Genomic DNA, 25,738 nt, shown 5'->3' with positions numbered 1-25,738 from the left:
AAGGGGATCGCATGACTCCAAGCCACGGCGACCGTCATAAATACGAGTTAGTCGCCAAGCATCTGAATTTTGACCACGTGGCCACAGGGATGCTGCCACGGTCGCCAAAAGATCTGGGATTCTGGGAGTCGAAGTCCACACATGCTGGCCGGGGGATTCTGGGAGTTGAAGTCCACCCCTCTTAAAATGGCTGAGGTTGGGAAATGCTGCCCTAGGTGTCATCAGTCAATAAGTGGTTTAAAGTCGAGGACTACCTGTATTTTCAGGTTAGCCCCTTGCACAATGCAGGTGAGGCCAGCCATCCTCCCGTTATTCCAACCTCATCAAAAACTTTGTGGCTTGTTAGGTGCATTTCCAGCAAACCAGAGATCTTTTGACAGAGGATCCCCGGACGAAGCAATTGGGGCAGCTGTTCTTAGCATATATATTTTTTTCCACTGGGGGAGATGCCAGGTGCTAAATATTCCAGGGTAACAAGATCCCCCGAGATTGATCTATTCTTATCCCTAGAATAAGGTAGCCTTCTCTGAGCACACTGAGCGATCCGGGCTGTGAACTTGCAAACAAGCAAACAAACCAGGATGTCATCTTGGTTTTCTATGGCTGTCTGACGAGTTAATATAGATTGGGAAGAATAAATGATAGTCGCACGGTCCAGGCTTTTTCAACCTCAGCCACTTGAAGTTGGGTGGACTTCAACTCCCATTGCTGGCTAGGGGATTCTGGGAGTTGAAGTCCACACATGCTGGCTGGGGGATTCTGGGAGTTGAAATCCACCCCTCTTAAAATGGCTGAGGTTGGGAAACACTGCCCTAGGAGTTTAATGTAATTAATCCCCTGTTCACAATTAAGAAATACATTCCGGCTGGGGGGTTCTGGGAGTTGAAGTCCACACATTTCTCCCAAGGCAGAAAGACCCAGGCATTTTTGCAAAAGGGGTGGGGGGCATAAAAAAAGTCAGCCACAATGAGGTAATCAAAGCCCCACCCCCTTTCAGGTGCACTGTAAAAAGGGGGCACTTCAGTTTCATGCCTTGTTGCCGCCATCTTGACTTTTTTGACCCCCGTCCCTGCAGATACTCCAGGCAGAGCAAAGGAGTTGGTTTTGCAGAAAAATGCGGCTGACCTCAATTGTGGCCATAAGCTGAGCTGTCTGCAGTTCCAGTGTCCCAGGTCACGTGATCGTGACCAATAAGGGAAGCCTGCTTCACTTAACAACCACACGATTCAATTAGCAACTGCTGTGGTCCTCTTAACAACTGTAGCAAAAGAGGTCATGAAAAAAAAATAGGGGAAGCTGGATTTGTTTAACAACCCTTATGATTCACTTCAGAACCGCCGTGATTTACTTAACAACCGTGGCCAAAAGCAAGTAAGATGGGATGCAACTCCCTTGCTTATCGACAGATATTCTCGCCCCAATAATGGTCGTAAGTCGAGGACTCCCTGTAGTTCTGTGAATGAAAAGAAAAACCACTCTTCTCTGGGAGAGGCTTAATTAATTGGAAGTGATCTGCATGCAAATTGCTGGGCTAGACAAAAAAGGTTGTGATGCCTCATTAACAAGTGAGCATCGGGTTTTTCTATTAAGCAGTCCAGTTCTCCAGGGATCCGGGATGCTAAAGGCTGTGTGGTCTTTCCCAGTGGCTGTGCTCTCTGGGGGATGATGGGTACTGTCATCCCAGCGCATTTCAAGAAGGCACTTCACTGGAAGTTTTTAAGAAGAGACTGGACAGCCATTTGTCTGAAATGGTATAGGGTTTCCTGCCTTAGCAGGGGGTTGGACTAGATGACCTCCAAGGTCCCTTCCAACTTCTTCTTCTTCTTCTTCTTCTTCTTCTTCTTCTTCTTCTTCTTCTTCTTCTTCTTCTTCTTCTTCTTATTCTTCTTCTTCTTCTTCTTCTTCTTCATTATTATTATTATTATTATTATTATTATTATTATTATTATTATTATTATTATTATTATTATTTGTCAGGACCCACCCCAAACCACGTCTTAGGAAGACAAAATTCTTGGAGTCAAGTCTATTCCAAAAAGAATCTTTACTATGACATGCTTGGTTGTAGGAAATGAGACAGGACTTAATATTATTCCACGAACTAACCCTTATTACTATTACTATTATTATTATTACTATTATTATTATTATTATTATTATTATTATTATTATTATTATTATTATTATTATTATTATTTTGCAACCCAAGCCCAGCATGCTTTGCTTCTGTTTGGCTGAGTGTGCAAAGCTGAGTTGAAGGAAAAGTCTTCATCAGGGTTCAGTCCAAGCTGGGAATAAACAACATGGCGACGGGTTTAGGAAGAAGGTTGCAGTTTATTGAAGAGGAGAGCCAGACAGGAAGATGGCTCTGGAAGAAAAGGGAGTGAACACATGTAGGGAGTGGGTTTTTATACCCTCTGGAGCCTTTTGTTGGGAGTTGTTTCCTGTTCCTGTTTGAGGCTTTGTATTTCCTGTGTCCGTTTGGCATCTTGTGTTAATCCTATTATGTCCTGTCTTATGAGTTTGGGTGGGGTATGTAAATTTTAGGTGTCTTTGTGTTCCTATGTTTCTAGCTGGAGACCTCCAAACCTTCCTGAATGGATTATCACATCTGCATTTCTACAGAGCTGGTTTCTGCTTGGGGGAGAGAGACTTGGGGCTATTAAGAAAAACTGAGCATGCTTTTTAAGGAAATATATTTTTCTGCCCTTTTAATATTTCCTTCTCTGCGGGGCTGACTTCCCACAGCTGCTTACAGCTTCAAACCAATAGGGGCGCCCTTTGACTTTCAGCGGTCAAGGGAAGCGTGGACTTCATCTCCCAGCATGCACGGCAAAGACGGTGTGGGGGGAGGGCCAGCTAGCTTTTTTATTCAGAGGTCCGGTTCTGCTAACGAAATTGCGGTAAATCAACTATCATGGTTTCTTTGACTCCTTGCATAAAAACTCCAGCCTCAGCGGCTGAAATGTTTTTGAGAGCATGCAAGCGGTCCTCGACTTATGAACACAATTGGAAACGGATTTTCCGTTGCTAAGCAAGGCGGTTGTTAAGTGAAATCATGCCCAATTTCATGACTTTTTTTGCCACCGTTGTTAAGTGAATCCCTGCAGTCGTTAAACGAATCCCACAGTTGCTAAGCAAATCTGGCTTCCCAATTGACTTTGCTTGCCGCCGTTGTTAAGTGAATCACTGCAGTTAAGTCCGTAACCCGGTTGTTAAGTGAATCTGTGTTCCCCCGTTGACTTTGCTTGTCAGAAGATTGCAAAAGGGGATCACGTGACCCCGGGACACGGCAACTGTCATAAATGTGAGTCAGTTGTCAAGCATCTGAACTTTGATCACTTGAACGTGGGGATGCTGCAACGGTCATAACTGTGAGGATCTGTTGTAAGTCATTTTTCTCAATGCTGTTGACATTTCTGTCGCTAAATGAATGGTTGTAAGTCGAGGACTGCCTGTATGCATAAACCAAGTCCAGCAAAAACTACAACAAATGCCCAGCGTCCGAATGTAAATCCCGTGACCACAGAGGTGCCGCAACGGTCATAAGTGCGAAAAACGGGTCACGGGTCATTTTTTTTCCCCAGGGCCGTTGTAACTTCAAACAGTCGCTAAACCAATGGGATGAAACCTGTCTCGGCCTCAAATGGCCCTAGCGGGGGTTGTCAACTACGAGTAGTCCTCGACTTACAACCCTTTGCAACGGTCGTAAGTGTGAAAAATGGTCCCTTTTTTCAGTGCCGTTGTAGCAGTCACTAAACGAGCTGTTGTAAGTCGAGGACCAGCCGTATCAGTTTGTGTCAGCGTCTCGGACTCCATTTTGGACCCCCTGATGCACAATTCACACACACACACACACACACACACAGACACACAAATGCCCCATTTTGTTTTTCTGCCTTCCAGAAAAAAAGTGGATAATGTGGCTGAAAGATGGACCCGTCGGCTGTGCTGTGGCGGCTTCTCTGCGCCATTTGCCGCCTGCAGCCGCACCGCGGCACGTGGCATAAATCAGACTGAATAGCGCAGCATTTCTTTAAATAGCAGGGAGTGAGCCTTGAAGGGGGGTTTTTTTTGGGAAATGACTTTATGTTTTGTTTTTTTTTTCCTCTCTTGTGATCTCTTTGAAGGTGACTTTGAGGCGGTTTGGCTTGTGCTTCAGGGAGAATCCGCATCCAGCAGGAAATGACTCCTTAATTAAAAAAAAAAATTAAAAAAGGAGGGTTTTCTGCTCCTGGGGTGGTGGAGAAAACCCCTCGGCTTAAGGCCTGTCTTCAGACAAATCGGGGTCACTCTATACCAGGGGTATAGGCAACCTCGGCTCTTTCATGACTCGTGGACTTCAACTCCCAGAATTCCTGAGTCAGTATAGCTGACGCAGGAATTCTGGGAGTTGAAGTCCATGAGTCATGAAAGAGCCGAGGTTGCCTACCTCTGCTCTATACTGAATTTGCTTGTGGAAGATAGAAGAGAAAATTTGTATTTCAGGGTTTTGAAAGGAGGAGTGCTTGGCGCTCTCTGAGCTGGGTGGTTTCCTTGCAGACGTTTCATGACCCAGCTAGGTAACGCCATCAGTGCTAGAAGAAGGGGAGTGAGGAGGAGGAGGAGGAGGGGAAGGAGGAGGAAGAGGAGGATGGCGTCCTTGGTGCTCTCTGAGTTTGTTTGTTTACTTGCAGACGTTTCATGACCGAACTAGGTAGCTTCATCAGTGCTACAAGGGGGGAGGAGGAGGAGGAGGAGGAGGAGGAGGAGGAGGAGGAGGAGGAGGAGGAGGAGGAGGAGGAGGAGGAGGAGGAACAGGAGGATGGCGTCCTTGGTGCTCTCTGAGCTTGCTTGTTTCCTTGCAGACGTTTCATAACCCAACTAGGTAATGCCATCAGTGCTAGAAGGGAATGGGGTTTGAGGAGGAGGAAGAGGAAGAGGAAGAGGAGGAAGAGGAGGAGGAAGACTGTGGGGTCCTGGGTGCTCTCTGAGCTTGGTTGCTTCCTTGCAGACGTTTCATGACCCAACTAGGTAACGCCATCAGTGCTAGAAGGGAGTGTGGTTGGTGGTGGAGGAGGAGGAGGAGGAGGAGGAGGAGGAGAGCTGTGGGGTTCTTGCTACTCTCTGAGCTTGGTGGTTTTCTTGCAGACGTTTCATGACCCAACTAGGGAACATCATCAGTGCTAGAAGTGAAATGGGCTTTGTTCTCTCTTGATATATAAGTGATTTGCCCTGTCAGTCTTGACGACAGTTCCTTGATCAGGCTGTTGCTTACTGTTAGCCTGCTTTTCTGAGTTGGTAGTTCCTCGATTGGGCTATAGTTCATTGGATTGTTGATCTAGTTAACGTCCATAACTTAACAACCCCAAATTTCTATTGCTGAGCGAGACCGTTGTTAAGTCAGCTTTGTCCCATTTTACGACCTTCCTCGCCCCCGTTCTTAAGCAAACCACTGCAGGCGTTAAGTCAGTACCCTAGTCATTAAGGGAATCTGGGTTTCCCCCCCCCCATTGATTTTTCACGTTGGACGGCCGTAAAAGATGATCACGTGACCTCGGGAGACTGCAAAACCGTCCTTGGTACACGCCAGTTGCCAGGTGTTCCAATTTTGATCACGCAACCGTGGGGGATGCTGGGAGAGTCCTAAGTGTGAAAACAGTCCCGAGTCCCTTTTTTCCAGCGCCGTTGTAACTTTGAAGGGTCACTAAACGAATGGTTGTTAAGTCGACAAAGTGTTCCCCTTTCTCTGGAGCCTGATGTAAAAAGGTATATCTTTGGCGTTTTGACTTCAAATTCCTAACTTGCGAGTTTCTTTTCTCAACTCTTAGTTGACCCCAGGATCCTGTTAGCATCTTGGGATGGGGGGGAGGCCGGGTTGGGTGGGGCTCAGAAACTATGATTTGGAGCTGGAAGGAAGGAAGCAAGCTTGAACATGTGGCATTTGCCGCATTCGGTATCAATCACACCCACGGGAAACCGCAGGGTTCCCACACAGCTGGAAGTCCGCAACACCTCTGATTTCCTTTTCTTTTTTAACTTAATCATACCCAAAAAAAAAACCTTCCTTTGCAAAGATAAACAGCCCAGCTCTCCACCCCCTTCCGAAATAACTTGTAGGATGAAGGTAAACGTAGACCAGGATGGAGAGAAACTACCATTTGGAAGCAATGTAAGGTTTCTGAGCTTGGCCCGTCCCGCAGTAACGGGGTCTCTGTCGTCTTCTCCTTACCCCTCCAGCCTTCGTCGGGAAGATTTCTCTGTCGCTCTGGAATTGGACAAAATGAAAAGGCATCCGGATTTCTACTGGGCGATCAGTCTCCTAACTGTAAGCATCCCTTTCTTTCTGCCGATGTGTGTCGAGCGGGGGCTGGGGAGGATGGGTGTTGAGATACCTACCCTGCGAGATGGTATCGGTGGCTCTTGGGAAGCTAATGGCTGGATTAATCTATGCCAAGGGTCTTCAAACTTGGCCCTTTTATGACTTGTGGACTTCAACTCCCAGAACTCCTCAGCCAGCGTGCCTGGCTGAGGAATTCTGGGATTTGAAGTCCACAAGTCATAAAAGGGCCAAGTTTGAAGACCCTTGATCTAGGCCCTACCGCAGTGTTTTTCAAACTTGGCCACTTTAAGAGGGGGCGGACTTCAACTCCCAGAATTCCCCAGCCGGCATGGCTGGGTGGGGAATTCTGGCAGTTGAAGTCCATCCCTCTTAAAGCGGCCTGCTCTGAACAAAGAGCCCTACGGGTTGCAGCCCGTGGCAGGTTGTTGATCATCTGAATCAAAATGGAGTGAATTGGGGGAAGCGTGTTAAACTCAGGGGGTGGCTTCGGCCTCTGATACGGGCCACGTTGCTCTCTCCGGTCTCTCCGCGGTATCTTGGTTATTTCAGCTTTCCAAATTAGCTGCCTTTCAGACTTTGGACTTCAACTCCCAGAATTCCTCAGCTAGCCACGCTTGGCTGAGGAATTCCGGGAGTTGAAGGCAATAAAAGTCTGAAGGTTTGGCTGTCTGGGGAATTCTGGGAGCTGAAGTCCACAAGAACTAAGGAGAAACTTCCTGACAGTGAGGACAATAAACCAGTGGGACAACCTGCCTCCAGAAGCTGTGAATTGCTACAACACTGGAAGTTTTTAAGAAGAGACTGGACAGCCATTTGTCTGAAATAGGATAGGGTCTCCTGCCTGAGCAGGGGGTTGGACTAGATGACCTCCAAGGTCCCTTCCAACTTTACTATGATGATTATGATGATTGAGTCTGAAAGGTCGCCTAGTTTGGCTGGCTGGGGAATTCTGGGAGTTGAAGTCCGCCAAGTTGCCACGTTTGGAGACCCCTGCTCTAGGATGCCACATTTTTAGGAGTTGGTTTTTTTTTAAACTGAGTCATAAAAGTGAAGTTTACTTTGATGAGCTTCCACACTGTAATTTGGGGGGGGGAGTGTTGACACAGCTGAAATTCCAAACCTATTTGTGTTTAAATCTTTCAATATAGAGGAGCTAACATGTCATGTAAGCAAACTCTCGGATCCGCCCAAGTCAGCAGAAACTGCTGTGAGTTGTCTACACGTCTTCAGGGCAAATTGGAGGGTTTACAACCTTCCTTGCCACAGCTATTAAGTGAATCACTGTGCTTGTTAGGTTAGTAACCCGGTTTGTTAAGTGAAACTGGCTTTCCCGTAGACTTTGGTGGTTAGAAGTTCGCAAAAAGGAGATCACGTGACCCCGGGACACTGCAACCGTCATACTGCTAAGCTTGTAAGCCGCCCTGAGTCTTCGGAGAAGGGCGGGATATAAATGGAATTAAAATAAAAATAAAAATAAATAAATATGAGTCAGTCTCTGTGTCTGAATTTTGATCATGTGACCCTGGGGATGCTGCAAAGGTCGCAAGTGTGGGAAATATTCATAAGTCCCTGTTTTTCAGTGCAACTGTAACTTTGAATAGTGAATAGAATAGAATAGAATAGAATAGAATAGAATAGAATAGAATAGAATAGAATAGAATAGAATAGAACAGAACAGAACAGAACAGAACAGAATAGAATAAAATAGAAAATATGGAATAGGATAGGATAGGATAGGAAAGGATAGGAAAGGAATATAGATTATAATAAAAATAGAGAATAGAATAGAACAGAATAGAATAGAATAGAAGAATAGAATAGAATAGAATAGAATAGAATAGAATAGAATAGAATAGAATAGAATAGAATAGAACAGAACAGAACAGAACAGAACAGAATAGAATAGAAAATATAGAATAGGATAGGATAGGATAGGATAGGATAGGATAGGATAGGATAGGAAAGGAAAGGAAAGGAAAGGAATATAGATTATAATAAAAATAGAGAATAGAATAGAATAGAATAGAATAGAATAGAATAGAATAGAATAGAATAGAATAGAATAGAATAGAATAGAATAGAATAGAATAGAATAGAAAATATGGAATGGAATCGAATGGAGTGGAGTGGAGTGGAGTGGAGTGGAGTAGAATAGAAAATATGGAATGGAATAGAATAGAATAGAATAGAATAGAATAGAATAGAATAGAATAGAATAGAATAGAATAGAATAGAATAGAATAGAATAGAATAGAATAGAATAGAATAGAATAGAATAGAATTGGAAGGGACCTTGGAGGTCTTCTAGTCCAGCCCCCCCGCTCAAGCAAGAAAACGTATAGCATCTCAGACAGGTGATTGTTCAGTCTCTTCTTGAAAATTTCTTTGAAAATAAACGAACTGTTGTAAACTGAGGATTATCTGTACCAGCATCAGGGATAACTGAATTTTGATTCCCCCTCTATAGCAAGGGGTAAGACTCAGGGGTGGCCCTTTTAAATCACCCTTTTAAATTCCATCCTCCTCCTCCTCAGATTTATCTTTCTACCCAGTATCTGAATCACAGGATTTCTTGCCCACGTTGGAAGAACTGAGTCACAGCAGTGGAAAATTAAAGGGCACCCTCTAACAACAGGGGCGGCTAACTTTTTACTTTTAAATATGAGCCAGCGTCGTGCTGCAGCTGCCAAAAATGCCAACGCAGTCCTAGGCTGCATTAATTAACAGAGGGTTAGAATCCAGATCACGTGAAGTTCCAGTACCGCTTTATAAAAGCCTTAGTAAAACTATAGTTGGAATGCTGCATCCAGTTTGGGTCACCACGATATTAAAAAAAAGAAATGTTGAGACTCTGGAAAGAGTGCAGAGAAGAGCAACAAAGATGATCGGGGGACTGGAGGCTAAGACATATGAAGAACGGTTGCAGGAATTGGGGATGTCTAGTTTAATGAGGGACGCGGTGGCTTAGTAGGTTAGGACGCTGAGCTTGTCGATCAGAAGGTCAGCAGTTTGGCGGGTCGAATCCCGAGTGCCGCGTAACAGAGTGAGCGCCTGTTACTCGTCCCAGCTTCTGCCAACCTAGCAGTTCGAAAGCACGTAAAAAATGCAAGTAGAAAAATGGGGACCACTACGGTGGGAAGGTAACAGCGTTCCTTGCGCCTTTGGCGTCTAGTCATGCCGGCCACGTGACCACGGAGATGTCCTCGGACAAGCGCTGGCTCTTCGGCTTTGGAACGGAGATGAGCACCGGCCCCTAGAGTCGGAAACGACTAGCACGCATGTGCTGGGGAACCTTTACCTTTACCTTTACTAGTTTAATGAAAAAGAAGGACTAGGGGTGACATGATAGCAGTCTTACAATATTTGAGTGACTGCCACAAAGAAACGTGTGTGTGTTTTGGGGTGGGGTGGGGTCAACCTATTTTCCAAATTACCTGGAGGCAGAAGTAACAGTTGGGAACTAACCAAGGAGAGAAGCAACCTATCCCAGGGCTTTTCAACCATTTCACCCATTGCACCACTTTTAGGATATGGCAACATCCGAGTACCACCAGTCGCCTAGCAAGGGGTCAAAAACTTGATGACCAAAAAAAAAAAAAGGAAAAAAGTGATGAAGTACAGGTAGTCCTCGACTTACAACAATTTGCTTAGTGCCTGTTCGAAGTTACAGTGGCCCTGAAAAAAGGGCCCCCCCAAGCCACAGCGGAGCAAGACACCTGCCTGCCCACCTGGCGGTGCTCTTCCTCCTGTCCGAGGTTTTCACTCTTGTGAGCATTTCTGTTGAGGATTGGCAGCGGGGGTGGGGGGGGGTGTTTGATTTTTATTTCCCCCCCCCCCCTCTGCTGGGTGGTTGCAGCAGGTTTTGGTCGCTTCCCGTGACCCTGGGACACTGTGACCGTCATAAATATGAATCAGTTGCCAAGCATCTGAATGTCAATCACAAGACCCTGGAGATGCTGCAACATTCCAGCTGATCGGCGCTTCTTCTAGGCTCAGAAGCGCCAGGATCGGCACCCAGCTCCAGCTGTAGCCTGGCGCTGTTCCTGGCGCTTCCGCTGAGCCCCGACAGCCCTGCAGCTCCAGCCGTCTCTCGCTCGGGCTTGTGTGGTGCTGCCCCCGGTTCAGCTCGTTCCCCTCCCCCGCTGCCACTTTCCTAGGATGGTCGCGTACCACCTGCCAGGTGCCAATGTACCACAGGTGGTACCCGTACCGCTGGTTGAAAAGCCCTGACCTAGAACTAAGGAGAAACTTCCTGACAGTGAGGACAACTAACCCGTGGAACAACTTGCCACCAGAAGTTATGCTCTAACACTGAAGGTCTTTAAGAGGAGACTGGATGGTAATTTTTTCCAGAATGGTATATATAGGGTCTCCTTCATGAGCAGTGGGTTGGACTACAAGACCTCCAAAGTCCCTTCCGGTGGTGTGATTCTGTTATTCACGCATATGATACAAAGCTGGTGGTGAGGACTCTGGCCTTGTCCGCCATTGGGATGAATTTTGCTGCAAACGATCCCTCTGCAATTTTCCTCCCACGTGCCTCAGCCAGGAGTTTATTTAGGGAGAAGGGTGAATGCAAAGTTCAGCCTTCCACATCTGAATGATTGCAGCTTTTAAAGGTTGCAGGACTCAGCCAAGGCTCCTTTGTGGCTTGTTAGCTTGCTGTGGTTTGGCATCGGATCCCGGAGTGCAATTCTCAAAACGTTCAGTTCAGGAACATTTGCAGGCGAGGAAGGGAAAAGATTGTGGCCGAGGAGCTTTTAGCAAGCCACCCAGAGCAAGAAAGTCCCAAAGGTGATTTTTTCCACAAGGCAACTGGATTTTGTTTTTCCCTTGGAAGACATTTCGCTTCTCCTCCGAAGGAGCTTCCTCGGTTCTGACTGAAGGGAAGGGTTCAGTCGGAACCGAAGAAGCTTCTTGCGGGAGAAGCGAAATGTCTTCCAAAAAAAGGAAGTCCAGTTGAAAAAGCAGCTTTGGGACGACCGCGATGTGTCTCTGCACAAGGAGTTGATGCTGGAAAGAGATCGCACCTGTTTTTCTGGGCACGACTGGAGGGCAAACCCAGAAGTGAGAATCCCAGCCGTGTCCAGCAGTTGAGCAGTTCAGTTGCAATCCATGGGACTACGTTCACGTAGCACGCTAAGCTTAGCTAAGTTTCGGTGGGTTGGGTTTTTTTTTTTTTGAGGTTTCGTGGGCTGTTCGAATCTAAGATGCTATTGCATATTTGTTCATGGTTTGTGTCAAACCTCAGGAAAATGTGTTCATTCATGTGAAGGAGGGAGGGAGGGAGGGAGGGAGGGAGGAGGAAGGGAGGGAGGGAGGGAGGAAGGAAGGAAGGAAGGAAGGAAGGAAGGAAGGAAGGAAGGAAGGAAGGAAGGAAGGAAGGAAAGGAAGGAAAGGAAGGAAGGAAGGAAGGAAGGAAGGAGAGGGCAATGGAAAGGAGGGAGAGGGACGAAGGAAGGAAGGAAGGAAGGAAGGAAGGAAGGAAGGAAGGAAGGAAGAAAGAAGGAAGGAAGGAGAGGGCAATGGAAAGGAGGGAGGAAGGAAGGAAGGAAGGAAGGAAGGAAGGAAGGAAGGAAGGAAGGAAGGAAGGAGGGAAGGAAAGGAAGGAAAGGAAGGAAGGAAGGAAGGAAGGAAGGAAGGAAGGAGAGGGCAATGGAAAGGAGGGAGGGAGGGACGAAGGAAGGAAGGAAGGAAGGAAGGAAGGAGAGGACAATGGAAAGGAGGGAGGGAGGGACGAAGGAAGGAAGGAAGGAAGGACAATGGAAAGGAGGGAGGGAGGGATGAAGGAAGGAAGGAAGGAAGGAAAGAAGGAAGGAAGGAAGGAAGGAGTGTGGGTGTGAGGGAAGGGGAAGAAGGAAGTGAGCGAGGGATGGCTGTATGGACAGAAGGAGGGAAGAAGGGAGAGACGAAGGAAGGAACATAGGAAGGGGAAGGAGGGAGAGAAGGAGAGAAGGGCAAGAAGGGAGGGAGGGATCTATGGAGAGAAGGAGGGAGGGAGGGAGGAAGGCTCCTAGTTTGATCAAATACATCATTTGGAGCAACCCTTTGCAAGTTTCGAGGAAATGCAGAAACTCGGAAGGATGGGAGGGACCCTGGAGGCCTTCTAGTCCAGCCCGCAGCCCCAGGCAGGAAACCTTACACCATCTTGTGTTTTCAGAGGCATGCAGTCCTTTGGTTCTGCCTGAGGAAAAGCAAGAAGCTCTGCAATGGACAGAGCGGAATGAATAAATACCCTTGATAGTTTCTGTAGTAGAAAATAGAATCTTTTATTTTTTTTTTACTTTCGTTCATCCCTCCCGCATCCCTCACTCCTGACCTCAAGGTGGGAATGCTCAAGGAGAATCACAAGCTTTGTCTCCCGCCTGCTCTTTTATTTTAGGCGCTCTGTTGGCACCCGTCCTGGTCTCAAGCCTGTGGGGGCCAAGAATATCGGGGTGCGGACGGTCGCTGCCTCCTCTGCCAGACTTGCCCAGCTGGAACAGAGCCCGACCGAGTGAGTAGATTGTCTTTGCAGGCCTCTGCGGAGGCTCTCCCTGGACGCAGCCTCACGCTCCCCGTAGGAGTACTTTGGTGGTCCTGGTGCACTCAGAAAGGGGGTCTGTTTGACCAGATCGGTGTTTCTCAACCTTGAAGGTTTCTGGACTTCAGCTCCCAGAATTCATGCTGGCTGGAGAATTCTGGGAGTTCATGCAATACCCAAATGAAGGAGGGAGGGAGGAAGGGCGGGAGGAAGGAAAAGAGGGAGGAAGGAAGGAAGGAAGGAAGGAAGGAAGGAAGGAAGGAAGGAAGGAAAGAAAGAAAAGAGGTAGGGAGGGAGGAAGGAAGGAAGGAAGGAAGGAAGGAAGGAAGGAAGGAAGGAAGGAAGGAAGGAAGGAAAGAAAAGAGGGAGGGAGGAAGGAAGGAAGGAAGGAAGGAAGGAAGGAAGGAAGGAAAAGAGGGAGGGAGGGAGGAAGGAAGGAAGGAAAGAAAAGAGGGAGGGTGGGAGGAAGGAAGGAAAGAAGGAAGGAAGGAAGGAAGGAAGGAAAGAAAAGAGGGAGGGAGGGAGGAAGGAAGGAAAGAAAAGAGGGAGGGAGGGAGGAAGGAAGGAAAGAAGGAAGGAAGGAAGGAAGGAAAAGAGGGACGAGAGAAGGAAGGAAGGAAGTAGAGAGAGGGAAGGGAGAAAATGGGGAAGGGAGAGTGGCAGGGAGGAAGGAGAGAGAGGGGAGGAGGGAAAGAAGAAGGGCAGAGGAGGAGGAAAGACTGGAAGACAGGGAAAGAAGGAAGGAGAAGGAAGGGAGAGAATGAAAAGAAGGAAGACAGAGGAAGAACAGAAGGAGAGGCAAGAAGGAGGGAAAGAAGGAAAGAAAAAGAAAGAAAGAAAGAAAGAAAGAAAGAAAGAGGAGGAACAAGAGAGGAAAGGAAGGAAGCAGAGAGGAAAAGGAGAAAATGGGGAAGGGGGAGTGGAAGGGGGAGAGAGGGGAGGAGGGAAAGAAGAAGGGCGGAGAGAAGGAGGAGGAAAGACTGGAAGACAGGGAAAGAAGGAAGGAGAAGGAAGGGAGAGAATGAAAAGAAGGAAGGATAGAGGGAGGAAGGAAAGGAAGGAGGAAAAGAAGGAAGAGGAAGGGCGGAAGGAAGGAAAGAAGGAAGGAGGAAGAGAAGGAAGGGGAAGGAAGGAAGATATTTGATGGGGAAGGAAGGAATGACAGAAGGAAGGAAGGAAGAGGGAGAGAGAAAGGAAGGGATGGAGGAAAGGAAGGAAAGGAAAAGAAAGGAAGGAAGGAAAGTATTTAATAAGGAAGGAAGGACAGAAGGAAGGAAGGAAGGAAAGAAGGAAGGAAGGGGAAGGAAGGAAGGAAGGAAGGAAGGAAGGAAGGAAGGAAGGAAGGAAGGAAGGAAGGGGAAGGAAGGAAGGAAGGAAGGAAGGGGAAGGAAGGAAGGAAGATATTTGATGGGAAAGGAAGGAATGACAGATGGAAGGAAGGAAGAAGGAGAGAGGAAGGAAGGGATGGAGGAAAGGAAGGAAAGGAAAAGAAAGGAAGGAAGGAAAGTATTTAATAAGGAAGGAAGGACAGAAGGAAGGAAGGAAGGAAAGAAGGAAGGAAGGGGAAGGAAGGAAGGAAGGAAGGAAGGGGAAGGAAGGAAGGAAGATATTTGATGGGAAAGGAAGGAATGACAGATGGAAGGAAGGAAGAAGGAGAGAGGAAGGAAGGGATGGAGGGAAGGAAGGAAAGAGAAAGAAAGGAAGGAAGGAAAGTATTTGATGAGGAAGGAAGGAAGGAATACTTGGGCCATGAAACGTCTGCAAGGAAACCACCCAGCTCAGAGAGCACCCAGGACCCCACAGTCCTTCCTTCCTTCCTTCCTTCCTTCCTTCCTTCCTTCCTTCCTTCCTGCCCTGATGAAGTTCCCTAGTTGGGTCATGAAACGTCTGCAAGAAACCCCCCCCCGGCTCAGAGAGCACCTAGGACCCCACAACATCAACCCTAATTACCCAGTTTGAGGGGCTCCTTATCCCAGCCAAGGTGCCCCCCCTTCCTTTCAGCAATCTTCCTGTTTCGTTCTCCCCGTAGAAATGTGGTTACGGTTCAGGATTAGGAATGGCCTGCAAGCCGTGTTCGGCCGGCTTCTTCTCCTCCACCACCGGCCTGGGATTCTGCTCCTCGCACACTCTTTGCCAGGCCAAGAAGAGGATCCACCTCCACATCGGAACGGCGACCGCAGACACTCTCTGTGGCGCCTGTTTACCTGGGTAAGTTCTCACCTGCGCCTTTTCTTTCCACTTACCTCGCAAGAGATGTCTTCTCCTGTCTCCAGACAAGCCCAGGCCTGGAAGGGTCTCTGAGAAATGGAGGAGGTCACGTAGAATCAGCCGAAAACCTGGTTAGGGATATTTATTTTATTTTATTTTATTTTTATTTTAATCCCATTTATATCCCGCCCTTCTCCGAAGACTCAGGGCGGCTTACAAGCTTAGCAGTAGCCTTCATATGTAGATCTTCGCCAAGAGAATGACTGGACAGATGTTTCAGGCTCTGAATGTTGACTTTATTGTCCAGTTTAGAGCAGGCCTGTCCAACTTTGAAAACCTATGGACTTCAACGCCCAAAAGAGCCTTGGTGGAGCAGTGGGCTAATGCCTCCTTAAGTAACACCAGCTGCCTGCCATTAGTGCAGGTTCGAGTCCCACCAGGCTCAAGGTTGACTCAGCCTTCCATCCTTCCCAGGTCGGTAAAATGAGGACCCAGATTGTTGGGGGCAATTAAGCTGACTTTGTAATAATGCCGCTTGGGGGTGTGTGTGTGAAAGCCCTAATAAGCAGGCATATACATAGAATGAAGGCTATTGCTAAGCACATTTGATTTGTGCTTCTTAGATTGTAAGCCGCCCTGAGTCTTTGGAGAAGGGCGGGATATAAATGGGATTTTTTAAAAAAAATAAATAAATTCCCCAGCCAGTGCCCTTGTAAATTCAGACGGTCACTAAACGAGGACCACCTCTAGGCCTACTCCAGGCCAAAGGGAGGTCCAACGTCCAACTGCTAAGCTTGTAAGCCGCCCTGAGTCTTCGGAGAAGGGCGGGATATAAATGTAATAAAAATAAAAAAATAAAATAAATAAAATAAACCTCACGCTCGACGCCAAATCATTGAAAAAGTCACAAGGACGCGTGGAAAGTTGGAAAAAAAACCCGGAGCCTCGTGATCCCTGGCGGCGGAAGGGGACGACCAAAAATAGGGACCATTATTTTAGATGTTGTGTTTCGTTTCACAAGCACTGCGAGAGGTATGTGTTTTCTAATGGATTTTGCAAGAAGCAAAAAAAATCAAAAATGTCTGGTTTTCTCAAGTTACCAAAGAGGGAGAAACTGGGATACCAAGATAGTAACGTCATTGAGGGCAATCTGATTAAGAATCATCCTATAATACCTTCACGGTTCATTTAACCCTTCAAAGTTGTAGGCTTGTAGGGAAGGGTCAGCTCAGGTCCTGAAAACAGGCAGTCCTCGACGTACGACCGTAATTGAGCCCAAAACTTCTGTTGCGGTTATTCAACGGACTTTACCCCATTTACGACCTTTCTTGCCGCGGTTGTTGAGTGAATCACTGCGGTGGTTTGTGTCAGTCGCAACGTTGTTAAGTGAATCAGGCTTTTCCCCCATTGACTTTGCTTGTCAGAAGGTACCCAAAAGGGGATCCCCTGACCCGCCCCCCCCCCCCCGGGACACTGCGACCGTCATAAATACGAGTCAGTTGCCAAGCATCTCAATTTTGATCATCAGAATTGAGCTGGGAGGGACCTTGGAGGTCTTCTAGTCCACACTCCCCCCTGTACTATTTCAGGCAAATGGCTGTCCAGTCTCTTCTTAAAAACCTCCAGTGTTGGAGCATTCACACCTTCTGGAGGCAAGGAGTTCCACTGGTTAAATTGTCCTCACTGTTAGGAAGTTTCTCCTTAATTCCAGGTTGCTTCTCTCTTTGTTCAATTTCAAACCATTGTTTCTTCTTCTGGTGCTTTGGAGAATAATGTGACCCCCCCTCTTCCTTCTGGCAGCCCCTCAAATATTGGGAAGGCTGCTATCATGTCCCCCCTAGTCCTTCTTTTTGCCTAGACCGGCCTATACCCAAATCCTGCAACCGTTCCTTATAGGTTTGTGTCTCCGGGCCCTTAATCCTCTTCGTTGCTCTTCTCTGCACTTTTTCCAGAGTCTCAGCATCATTTTTCTAATGTGGTGACCAAACCTGGATCCAGCATTCCAGGTGTGGCCTTACTAAGTCTTTACAAAGCGGGGCTAATACTTCACGGGATTTTGATTCTCTGTTTACACATCCAAGAACTGTATTGGCTTTTTTCGGCTAATACAGAAAAAAAAAGGGAGGCATAAGGGACGCCGCGACGGTCACAAGTGTGGAAAGCAGTCCTAAGTCCCTTTTTTTTCATCCCCCAGCGCCGTTGTAACTTCGAGCGGTCACTAAATGAAGCGTTGCAAGTCGGGGACTTACTGTATGCAACCCGTGAACAGAAAACTCTCCTAGGGCTAGAGATTGGAACTCTGCAGAAATGGTATAGGGGTTTCCTGCCTGAGCAGGGGGTTGGACTAGATGACCTCCAAGGCCCCTTCCAACTTTATTATTATTATTATTATTATTATTATTATTATTATTATTATTATTATTATTATTATTATTATTATTACCTGGGCTCTGCCTCGACCTTCTTAAGCACCTGGGCATGCGCCAGCTTTGGCCTCAGGGGCTTCCTGCCTGGCGTGCTGAGTGTGCCAGGATCCCCACAGTTCTTCACACATGTCTGTCATGTGCGTGCACACCCCCACACACATGCCTGCTTCTGGACTTCTGTTTTTTTTTTAGCAACCCACTGCAAATGGAGGGGGGGTTGGCTGCCAGCACTGGTTCTCGTCTTTCTTTGAGCTTTGTAGCCGCCCACTGACCAACTCACCCCCGGGGCTGCAACCAGATTCCTTACATTCTTGCACCGAGCAGCTGCAGAAAGCAGCAATCTACTTCATGCTGACCTATAGGAAGATTGCAGGCAGTCCTCGACTTACAACTGTTGGTTTAGTTAGTGCAGGGGTAGGCAACCTTGGCTCTTTTAGGACTCGTGGACTTCAGCTCCCAGAATTCCTGAGCCAGCCATGCTGAGGGGAAAGGGGAAAGGTTTCCAAGCTGAGCCATGCCGGCTCAGGAATTCTGGGAGTTGAAGTCCACCAGTCAGAAAGGGGCCAAGATTTCCCCCATGCTGGCTCAGGAATTCTGGGAGTTGAAGTCCACCAGTCACGAAAGGGCCATAGTTCCCCCATGCTGGCTCAGGAATTCTGGGAGTTGAAGTCCACGAGTCACGAAGGGGCCATAGTTCCCTCATGCTGGCTGAGGAATTCTGGGAGTTGAAGTTCATGAGTCATGAAGGGGCCATAGTTCCCCCATGCTGGCTGAGGAATTCTGGGAGTTGAAGTCCACCAGTCATGAAGGGGCCATAGTTCCCCCATGCTGGCTGAGGAATTCTGGGAGTTGAAGTCCACCAGTCACGAAGGGGCCATAGTTCTCCCATGCTGGTTCAGGAATTCTGGGAGTTGAAGTCCACCAGTCATGAAGGGGCCATAGTTCCCCCATGCTGGCTGAGGAATTCTGGGAGTTGAAGTCCACCAGTCATGAAGGGGCCATAGTTCCCCCATGCTGGTTCAGGAATTCTGGGAGTTGAAGTCCACGAGTCATGAAGGGGCCATAGTTCCCCCATGCTGGCTGAGGAATTCTGGGAGTTGAAGTCCACCAGTCATGAAGGGGCCAAAGTTTCAGACTGGCTCAGGAATTCTGGGAGTTGAAGTCATGAAGTCATGAAGGGGCCATAGTTTCTCTCAGACTGGCTCAGGAATTCTGGGAGTTGAAGTCATGAAGTCATGAAGGGGCCATAGTTTCCCCCATGCTGGCTCAGGAATTGTAGGAGTTGAAATCCACAATTCATAAAAGAGCCAAGGTTGCTTACCCCTAGTTTAGTGACTGAAGTTACAATGGCACTGAAAAATGGCTGTTTGTCACCCTTATGACCATTGCAGCATTCCTGTGGTGATGTGATCAAAATTGGCAACTGACTCATATTTATGACGGTTGCAGCGTCCTGGGGTCACGTAATCCTCTTTTGTGACCTTCCGACAAGCCCACTCAATGGGGAAGTGAGATTCCCTTAACAACCATGTTACTGTCTTAACAACTGCAGGGATTCCCTTAATTCTGCGCTGGGTTATAGTCATAAGTCAAAGACTGTTGGTACAGGTCATTCACAACGTAGACTACGATTGATCCTAGAATTTATGTTGCTAAGCAAGACCGTTGTTCAGTGAATTGGGCCCCATTTTATGATCTTTCCTGCTGCTGCTGTTTCGTAATTCACTGCCGTTGTTAAGGGGGTGACACGGTTGTTAAGTGAGTCTGCCTTCCCCGTTGACTTTTCTTGTCAGAAGGTCGCAAAAGGGGATCACGTCATAAATATGAGCCGGTTGTGAAGCTTCTGTATTTTGATCACTTGACCCTGGGAATGCTGCAACGGTCGTAAGTGTGAAAAATGCTCATAATTCACCTTTTTCAGCGCCGTTGTAACTTTGAATGGTCACCAGTGCTTTTTTTGTAAAAGAAAAAGGTGCCGGAACTCACATATGTCATACAACCCGCCTTGCCTACCCTACAAGGTTCCATCCAAAAAAGGTGCCGGAACTCCGTTCTGAGCGTTCTATGAGAAAAAAAGCCCTGATGGTCATTAAATGAACTTTTGCAAGCTGAGGAAGGCCTGTGGTAATAATAATAATAATAATAATAATAATAATAATAATAATAATCATCATCATCATCATCATCATCATCATCATCATCATCATCATCCTTTCCAGCAGTGATAATACTACCTAGTTGGGTAATTAAATGTCTGCAAGAAAATCATAAAGCTCAGAGAGCATCAAGGACCCCACAGTTCCAGGTCCTCTTGGAGTCCTTCCCACATACCTGGGAGAGGCAGATGTGGAGAAGAAGAAGAAGAAGAAGAAGAAGAAGAAGAAGAAGAAGAAGAAGAAGAAGAAGAAGAAGAAGAAGAAGAAGAAGAAGAAGAAGAAGAAGAAGAAGAAGAAGAAGAAGTGGAAGAAGAAGAAGAAGAAGAAGTTGGAAGGGACCTTGGAGGTCATCTAGTCCAACCCCCTGCTTAGGCAGAAAACCCTATACCATTTCAGGCAAATGGCTGTCCAGTCTCTTTTTAAAAACCTCTCTCTCGTCCTCGCTAGTTCTCTCACACAAAACAGGAATCTTGCAGGTGCAGGAAGATACACCTACAGAAACCCAGAAACTTCCTGCACGCCGTCCTTGGGCAACTAAAAAGCCAGGATCCTTAACCAGGATTGCAAGTCACTAACTCCTCTTTGGGGCGGCCAAAGAGAAAACAGAACAAAACTGAAAAACCGCTCAGATCTTTTGAATGTTGGGTGTGGGTGTTGATTAACGAGGCAACTCCTTGACGAGAGCGAGAGAGTCCCCCCTGCGGGCTCAAAACTCTGCAGCATCCTTGGAAGAGCCATGTGAGAATGGCCCGATCTTGTAGGAACGCTGTAGGGAGAAGAAAGTTGAGAGGCTTCCGTTGAGTCACCCCCCAAAACATGTTTGAACTTAGGCAGGCCTGTGTATTCCAAACTTTCGAAGCTTTGCAAGGCACAGATAGTCCTTGACTTACAAAGAGTGCAGAGGAGAGCCACAAAGAGGATTAGTGGGACTGGAGGCTAAAACATATACGGAACGGTTGCTGGAATTGGGGATGTCTAGTTTAACGACGAGAAGGACGAGGGGGGACAGGATAGCAGTGTTCCAGTATCTCAGGGGCTGCCCCAAAGAAGAGGCAGTCAAGCTCTTCTCCAAAGCCCCTGAAGGCGGGACAAGAAGCAAAGAATGGAAACCAGTCAAGGAGAGAAGCAACCTGGAATTAAGGAGAAACTTCCCGACAGTGAGGACAATTAACCAGGGGAAGAGAAGTTGCCTCCAGAAATTGTGGGTGCTCCATCACTGGAGGTTTTTAAGAAGAGACTGGGCAGCCATTTGTCTGAAATGGGATAGGGTTTCCTGCCTGAGCAGGGGGTTGGACTAGATGACCTCCAAGGTACCTTCCATTATCATCATCGTCGTTGTCGTCATCGTCATCATCATTATTCCATTCAAAGTTACAAAGGAATTGAAAAAAGTCACTTCTGGATGTTTTTCACACTTATGACTGTCGCAGCATCCTGAAGGTCCCATGATCAAAATTCAGGCAATTGGCAACTGACTCATCTTTATGACGGGTTAGGGGATTTCCCCTTTTGCGACCTTCTGACAAACAAAAGTGAAAAGGGAAGCCAGGTTCATTTAATGACCGCGTTACTAAATTGACACGCGCAGCAATTCACTCAACAAGTGTTGGAAGAAAGGTTGTAAAGTGGGGCAGAACTCACTTAGCAACAGTCTCATTTAGCGACTGAAATTTCAGCCTGAAGTGTGGTCGTAAGTCAGGGGCTACCTGTATCTTCGACAGCGCTGGCAATTTTAGGCAACGCTGTTGGGGAGTTGCGTTTTTCCAACTTTCGCTGACCTGACATGGTCATGATGGTCGGTGAGACGCTTGAGGTGGCTTTTACACAGATAGTCCTCAACTTACGACCACAACTGAGCACAGAATCACGTTCTTTAAGTTGTTAATCGGATCTCCGTGTGACTGTCCCCAGTTCGATGATCTTTTGGGCGTTGGCCGTTAAGTGAATCCATTGTCTATAAATTTCCGGCCAAAAACTTTGTAAATTGTGGCGATGTGACCATCTCACGTGGAACAGACATGTGAGAATTGCAGCATTTTTGTGAGGAACTCCAGGGTGCAAAAAGGCTGAGAGAGTTTGAGTGAGTCACCACAAAATTTGGCTGAACTCAGCTGGGCCCGTGGAGTCCAAAGCGGGAGAAGAGAAATTAAATGTGATCTTAGTCATAATTCCCGCTGCGGTTTCCAGAGCCAAACTGGGCTGACAGATCAAAATTCCCCCTTTGGATTTTGTTTCCTGAACCGGATCCAGGTGCAGGTCTCACCTGATCGTGAATAAGGCCCTCTCTGCAACAGAGTGAATTGCAATTTTATTTCATGTGTCCTTACATCTAAGCCCAGTCCCCAGAAAGAGACAATTTACAATGCAGGCGGTCCTTGATTTACAACCACAATATGGGCAGGAACGTCCGTTGCTAAGCGAGGCCATTGTTATATTTATATATATTTATATTTATTAAATTTTTATACCGCCCTTCTCCCGAAGGACTCAGGGCGGTGTACAGGGCAATAAATCTCAAAATATACATACAAAAGTTAAAAAGAATTAAATAATTCTGCCCAATGTAAAACAATGATTAAAAAAATGTTAAAACCAAATCCAAACCCCAACCCCATCAGACCAGGCCGGATTGTTCAAATAAGGGGATCCCACCCCAATTTTATGACCTTATTGGCTGCAGTCCTTAAGTGAACCACCGCAGTTGTTAAGCAAATTGCATAGTTGTTAAGCACATCTGGCTTCCCCCATTGGCTTTGCTAGTTGGAAGCTGGGACTTTGTACAGTATCACTCAAGAGAGTTCGTTCGTCAGTATTTGAGGGGCTCCCCCAAAGAAATGGGGATCAACCTCTTCTCCAAAGCACCAGAAGGCAGGACGAGAAACAACAAATGGAAACTAACCAAGGAGAGAAGCAACCTGGAACTAAGGAGAAATTTCCTGACAATTAACCAGCGGAACAACCTGCCACCGGAAGTTGTAGGTGCTTCATCACTGGAGGTTTTTAAGAAGAGACTGGCCAGCCAGCTGTTTGAGATGGTATATAGGGTTTCCCGCCTGAGCAGAGGGCTGGACTAGATGACCTCCAAGGTCCCTTCCAGCTCTGATTCTGATTCATCAGTTTCAAACATTACTGAAGCCCAACATTACCATAGTTTGTAAGCATATATGTAAGCATAGTTTGTAAGTAGATATATAGGTAGGTAAGTGGTAGGGTAGATGATAGATAGATAGATAGATAGATAGATAGATAGATAGATAGATAGATAGATAGATGATAGATAGATAGATAGATATGGATGACATAGATAGATAAATGACAGATAGATAGATAGATGATAGATAGATAGATAGATAGATAGATAGATAGATAGATAGATAGATGATAGATGAGAAATGAGAGAGAAGGAAAGGTGATAGAGAGATAAATGATAGATATAGATGATAGATAGATAGATGAGAGAGAGAAGGAAAGAAAATAGAGAGAAATGATATAGATGATAGATAGATGAGAGAGAGAGAGAGAGAAGGAAAGAAGATAGAGAGATAAATGATAGATAGATGAGAGAAAGAAAAGGAAAGATGATAGAGAAATGATATAGATATATATAAATAGATGATAGATAGATAGATAGATAGATAGATAGATGATAGATAATAAATAGATGATAGATAAGAGATGAGAGATGAGAGAGAGAAGGAAAGATGATAAATGATAGAGATAGATATGTAGATATAGATAGATGATAGATATAGATAGATAATAAATAATAGAGAGATTTTATATATATAGGTAAAGGTAAAGGTTCCCCCGCACGTGCGTGCTAGTCGTTTCCGACTCTAGGGGCCGGTGCTCGTCTCCGTTTCAAAGCCGAAGAGCCAGCGCTTGTCCGAGGACGTCTCCGTGGTCATGTGGCCGGCATGACTAGACGCCAAAGGCGCACGGAACGCTGTTACCTTCCCACCGGAGCGGTCCCTATTTTTCTACTTGCATTATTATGTGCTTTCGAACTGCTAGGTTGGCAGAAGCTGGGACGAGTAAGAGGCGCTCACTCTGCTACGCGGCACTCGGGATTCGACCCGCCAAACTGCCGACCTTCTGATCGACAAGCTCAGCGTCCTAACCCACTGAGCCATATATATGTAGAGAGAGAGATAATAAGCAGAATAGACTACCTAGAACCAAAACCTTAGCACTGATTTATGGCTGGGTTTACTCAGGCAAGATCTCTGGGTGCCATTAGACCCCCCCTTTTCCCCAGAATGCAAGACAGAGCCCCCCCCCCCCCCCGTCCCTTCCTCAGATGAGACGGCCATCGAAACATCCATCTGCTCCTCGTGATGGACATTTTGATGCTTCTTTGCTCGCCCGAGATTTTCCTTACCTCTCGTCTTTCTGCTTCCTGCAGGTACTACAGTCCAGATGGGGGGACGGATCCGAGAAGTACGTGCCTCCCTTGCCTGGCTGCCCCCGGAGGGGTGCCCGGATGTCATGGTGAGAGCAAAGCAGGGGAGGGGGCTGCCTGTCCGTTCAAACAAGGGCTTGTCCGTGCCCTGAGCACATGAAGCTCCGCGGGGCGTCATCGCTGTGTACCCCAAGAACTAGCCCTTTCAAGTGTACACGGTCCTCCGCCAGCCTTGAGCCCCCTTTTACGAACCTTCTTGCCATGGTTGCTAAGCGAGTAACTGCGAGCCACCACACGGTCGGCTCACCACAAGGAAGCGTTCCTGGGATTTCAAGGAAGGGGAGACGTTGCAGCAGGTCTTGGGAACCTCTTGAGACAGGGAGTGGCCCATGGATGTCCTGCCACATTCTGCTCCTGGCATTGCCTCTTCTTGGTTTTCCAGATGTTGCCGTCGTCCCCACTCGTTTCTCCACTCTCCCCCTTCGCAAAGAGTCGGCAGGTATCGCCGGCGGTCCTCGGCTTACAACGGTCCCCAAACGAACGGTTGTAAGTCGAGGACTGCCTGTGTGCCGTTGCACCCACCGCTGACCTCTTCCGCTCTTCTTCTCCCGACCCTTTTTCCCCTCCGAAGGCTCCAGAAAGCGTCCCGCTCGCCTGAGCCGAAACGCCGAGGCCCCTCCGCGACGAGGCGAGAAAATGGCGCTGAACGGCACCCGGGATGGGAAGCCGGAGGACAGCGCCACGCAATACGCGGTGCTGGCCATCGTCCCGGTTTTCTGCATCATGGGCTTGCTCGGCATCCTCTTCTGCAACTTGCTGATGAAAAAGGGCTACCACTGCACGGCCCAGAAGGAGACGGACGAGGAGGCGGCCAAATCGGACAGAACCGGTGAGTGGGATACGGCCTGTGTGGCGCGCGAGCGCTTTTCCTGCAACCATGGCCACTCTGCACGTGCTTTGCAGCAGTGGCCTCTCTTCGGATGGCTCAAGTTCGAGTGGTGAGGGGCTTGGACGCCCTTTTCACAGACCCTCCCAAGCTGGGTGTCCCCGCTCTAGACATCTAGAACCATAGAGCCCTAGGGCTGGAAGGGACCTTGGAGGTCTTCTAGTCCAACCCTCTGCTCAAGGCAAAAGACTTAGACCAGGAGTGTCCAGCTTTGGCGACTTTTAAGACTTGTGGACTTCAACTCCCAGAATTCTTCAGCCAGCCATGGGAATTGAAGTCCACAAGTCTTAAAAGTGGCCACATTTGGACTAGATAGTGCCTAATTATCAGAGAGAGAGCCATAGCTGGCTGAGGAATAGGTAGAACATAGCTGGCTGGGGAATTCTGGGAGATGGAAGTCCACAGTTTCTAAAATTGCCGAAGTTGGACGTCTCCGCCTTATGCCGTAGTCACAAGCTGTTTATTTTCCCTACCTAGATATAGAACTAGGTTGTTCTCCCTGCTGATTCTCATGACGGATGTAAACTGCCCACTGCAGAAATCCCTTGGTTGAAGTTGCAGTCTCGCCGAATCTAAAAATTCACATTTATTTCCCCATTGTGCTGCATGGTGTGAGCAGCAAAGGCCGACTGAGCAAAATTAGCTTGAGTCCCGAATGCCACAAAACTCTTGGGTATCTTTTGAGGATTCAGACGTGAGCGCGCCTGAGGCTTGGCAGAGTCGCACAGCTGACCCTGTGGGACTGCAGGCTCAGC

At 47.3% G+C, this 25,738-nt stretch overlaps 1 protein-coding gene across 1 annotated transcript in view; it reads left to right on the top strand.

Annotated features, from left to right (window-relative positions):
• Window positions 1–282: 282 nt before the first annotated feature.
• The window catches only part of RELT (RELT TNF receptor), a gene marked incomplete at both ends in the record, with an annotated part of 44,646 nt that continues 19,190 nt past the window's right edge, over window positions 283–25,738 (top strand). The window contains 5 exons of the mRNA XM_083362522.1: window positions 283–288; window positions 12,705–12,881; window positions 14,875–15,053; window positions 24,041–24,126; window positions 24,669–24,926. Of these exons, the coding sequence (XP_083218648.1) occupies window positions 283–288; window positions 12,705–12,881; window positions 14,875–15,053; window positions 24,041–24,126; window positions 24,669–24,926 (706 nt within the window). The remainder of the gene's footprint in view (window positions 289–12,704; window positions 12,882–14,874; window positions 15,054–24,040; window positions 24,127–24,668; window positions 24,927–25,738) is intronic.

The sequence above is a fragment of the Vipera ursinii genome, assembly GCF_947247035.1.
Source record: "Vipera ursinii genome assembly, chromosome: 4".
Classification (NCBI taxonomy): Eukaryota; Metazoa; Chordata; class Lepidosauria; order Squamata; family Viperidae; genus Vipera; species Vipera ursinii.
The sequence above is the reverse complement of the archived record's forward strand: the minus strand, read 5'-3'. Positions and strand labels throughout refer to the sequence as shown.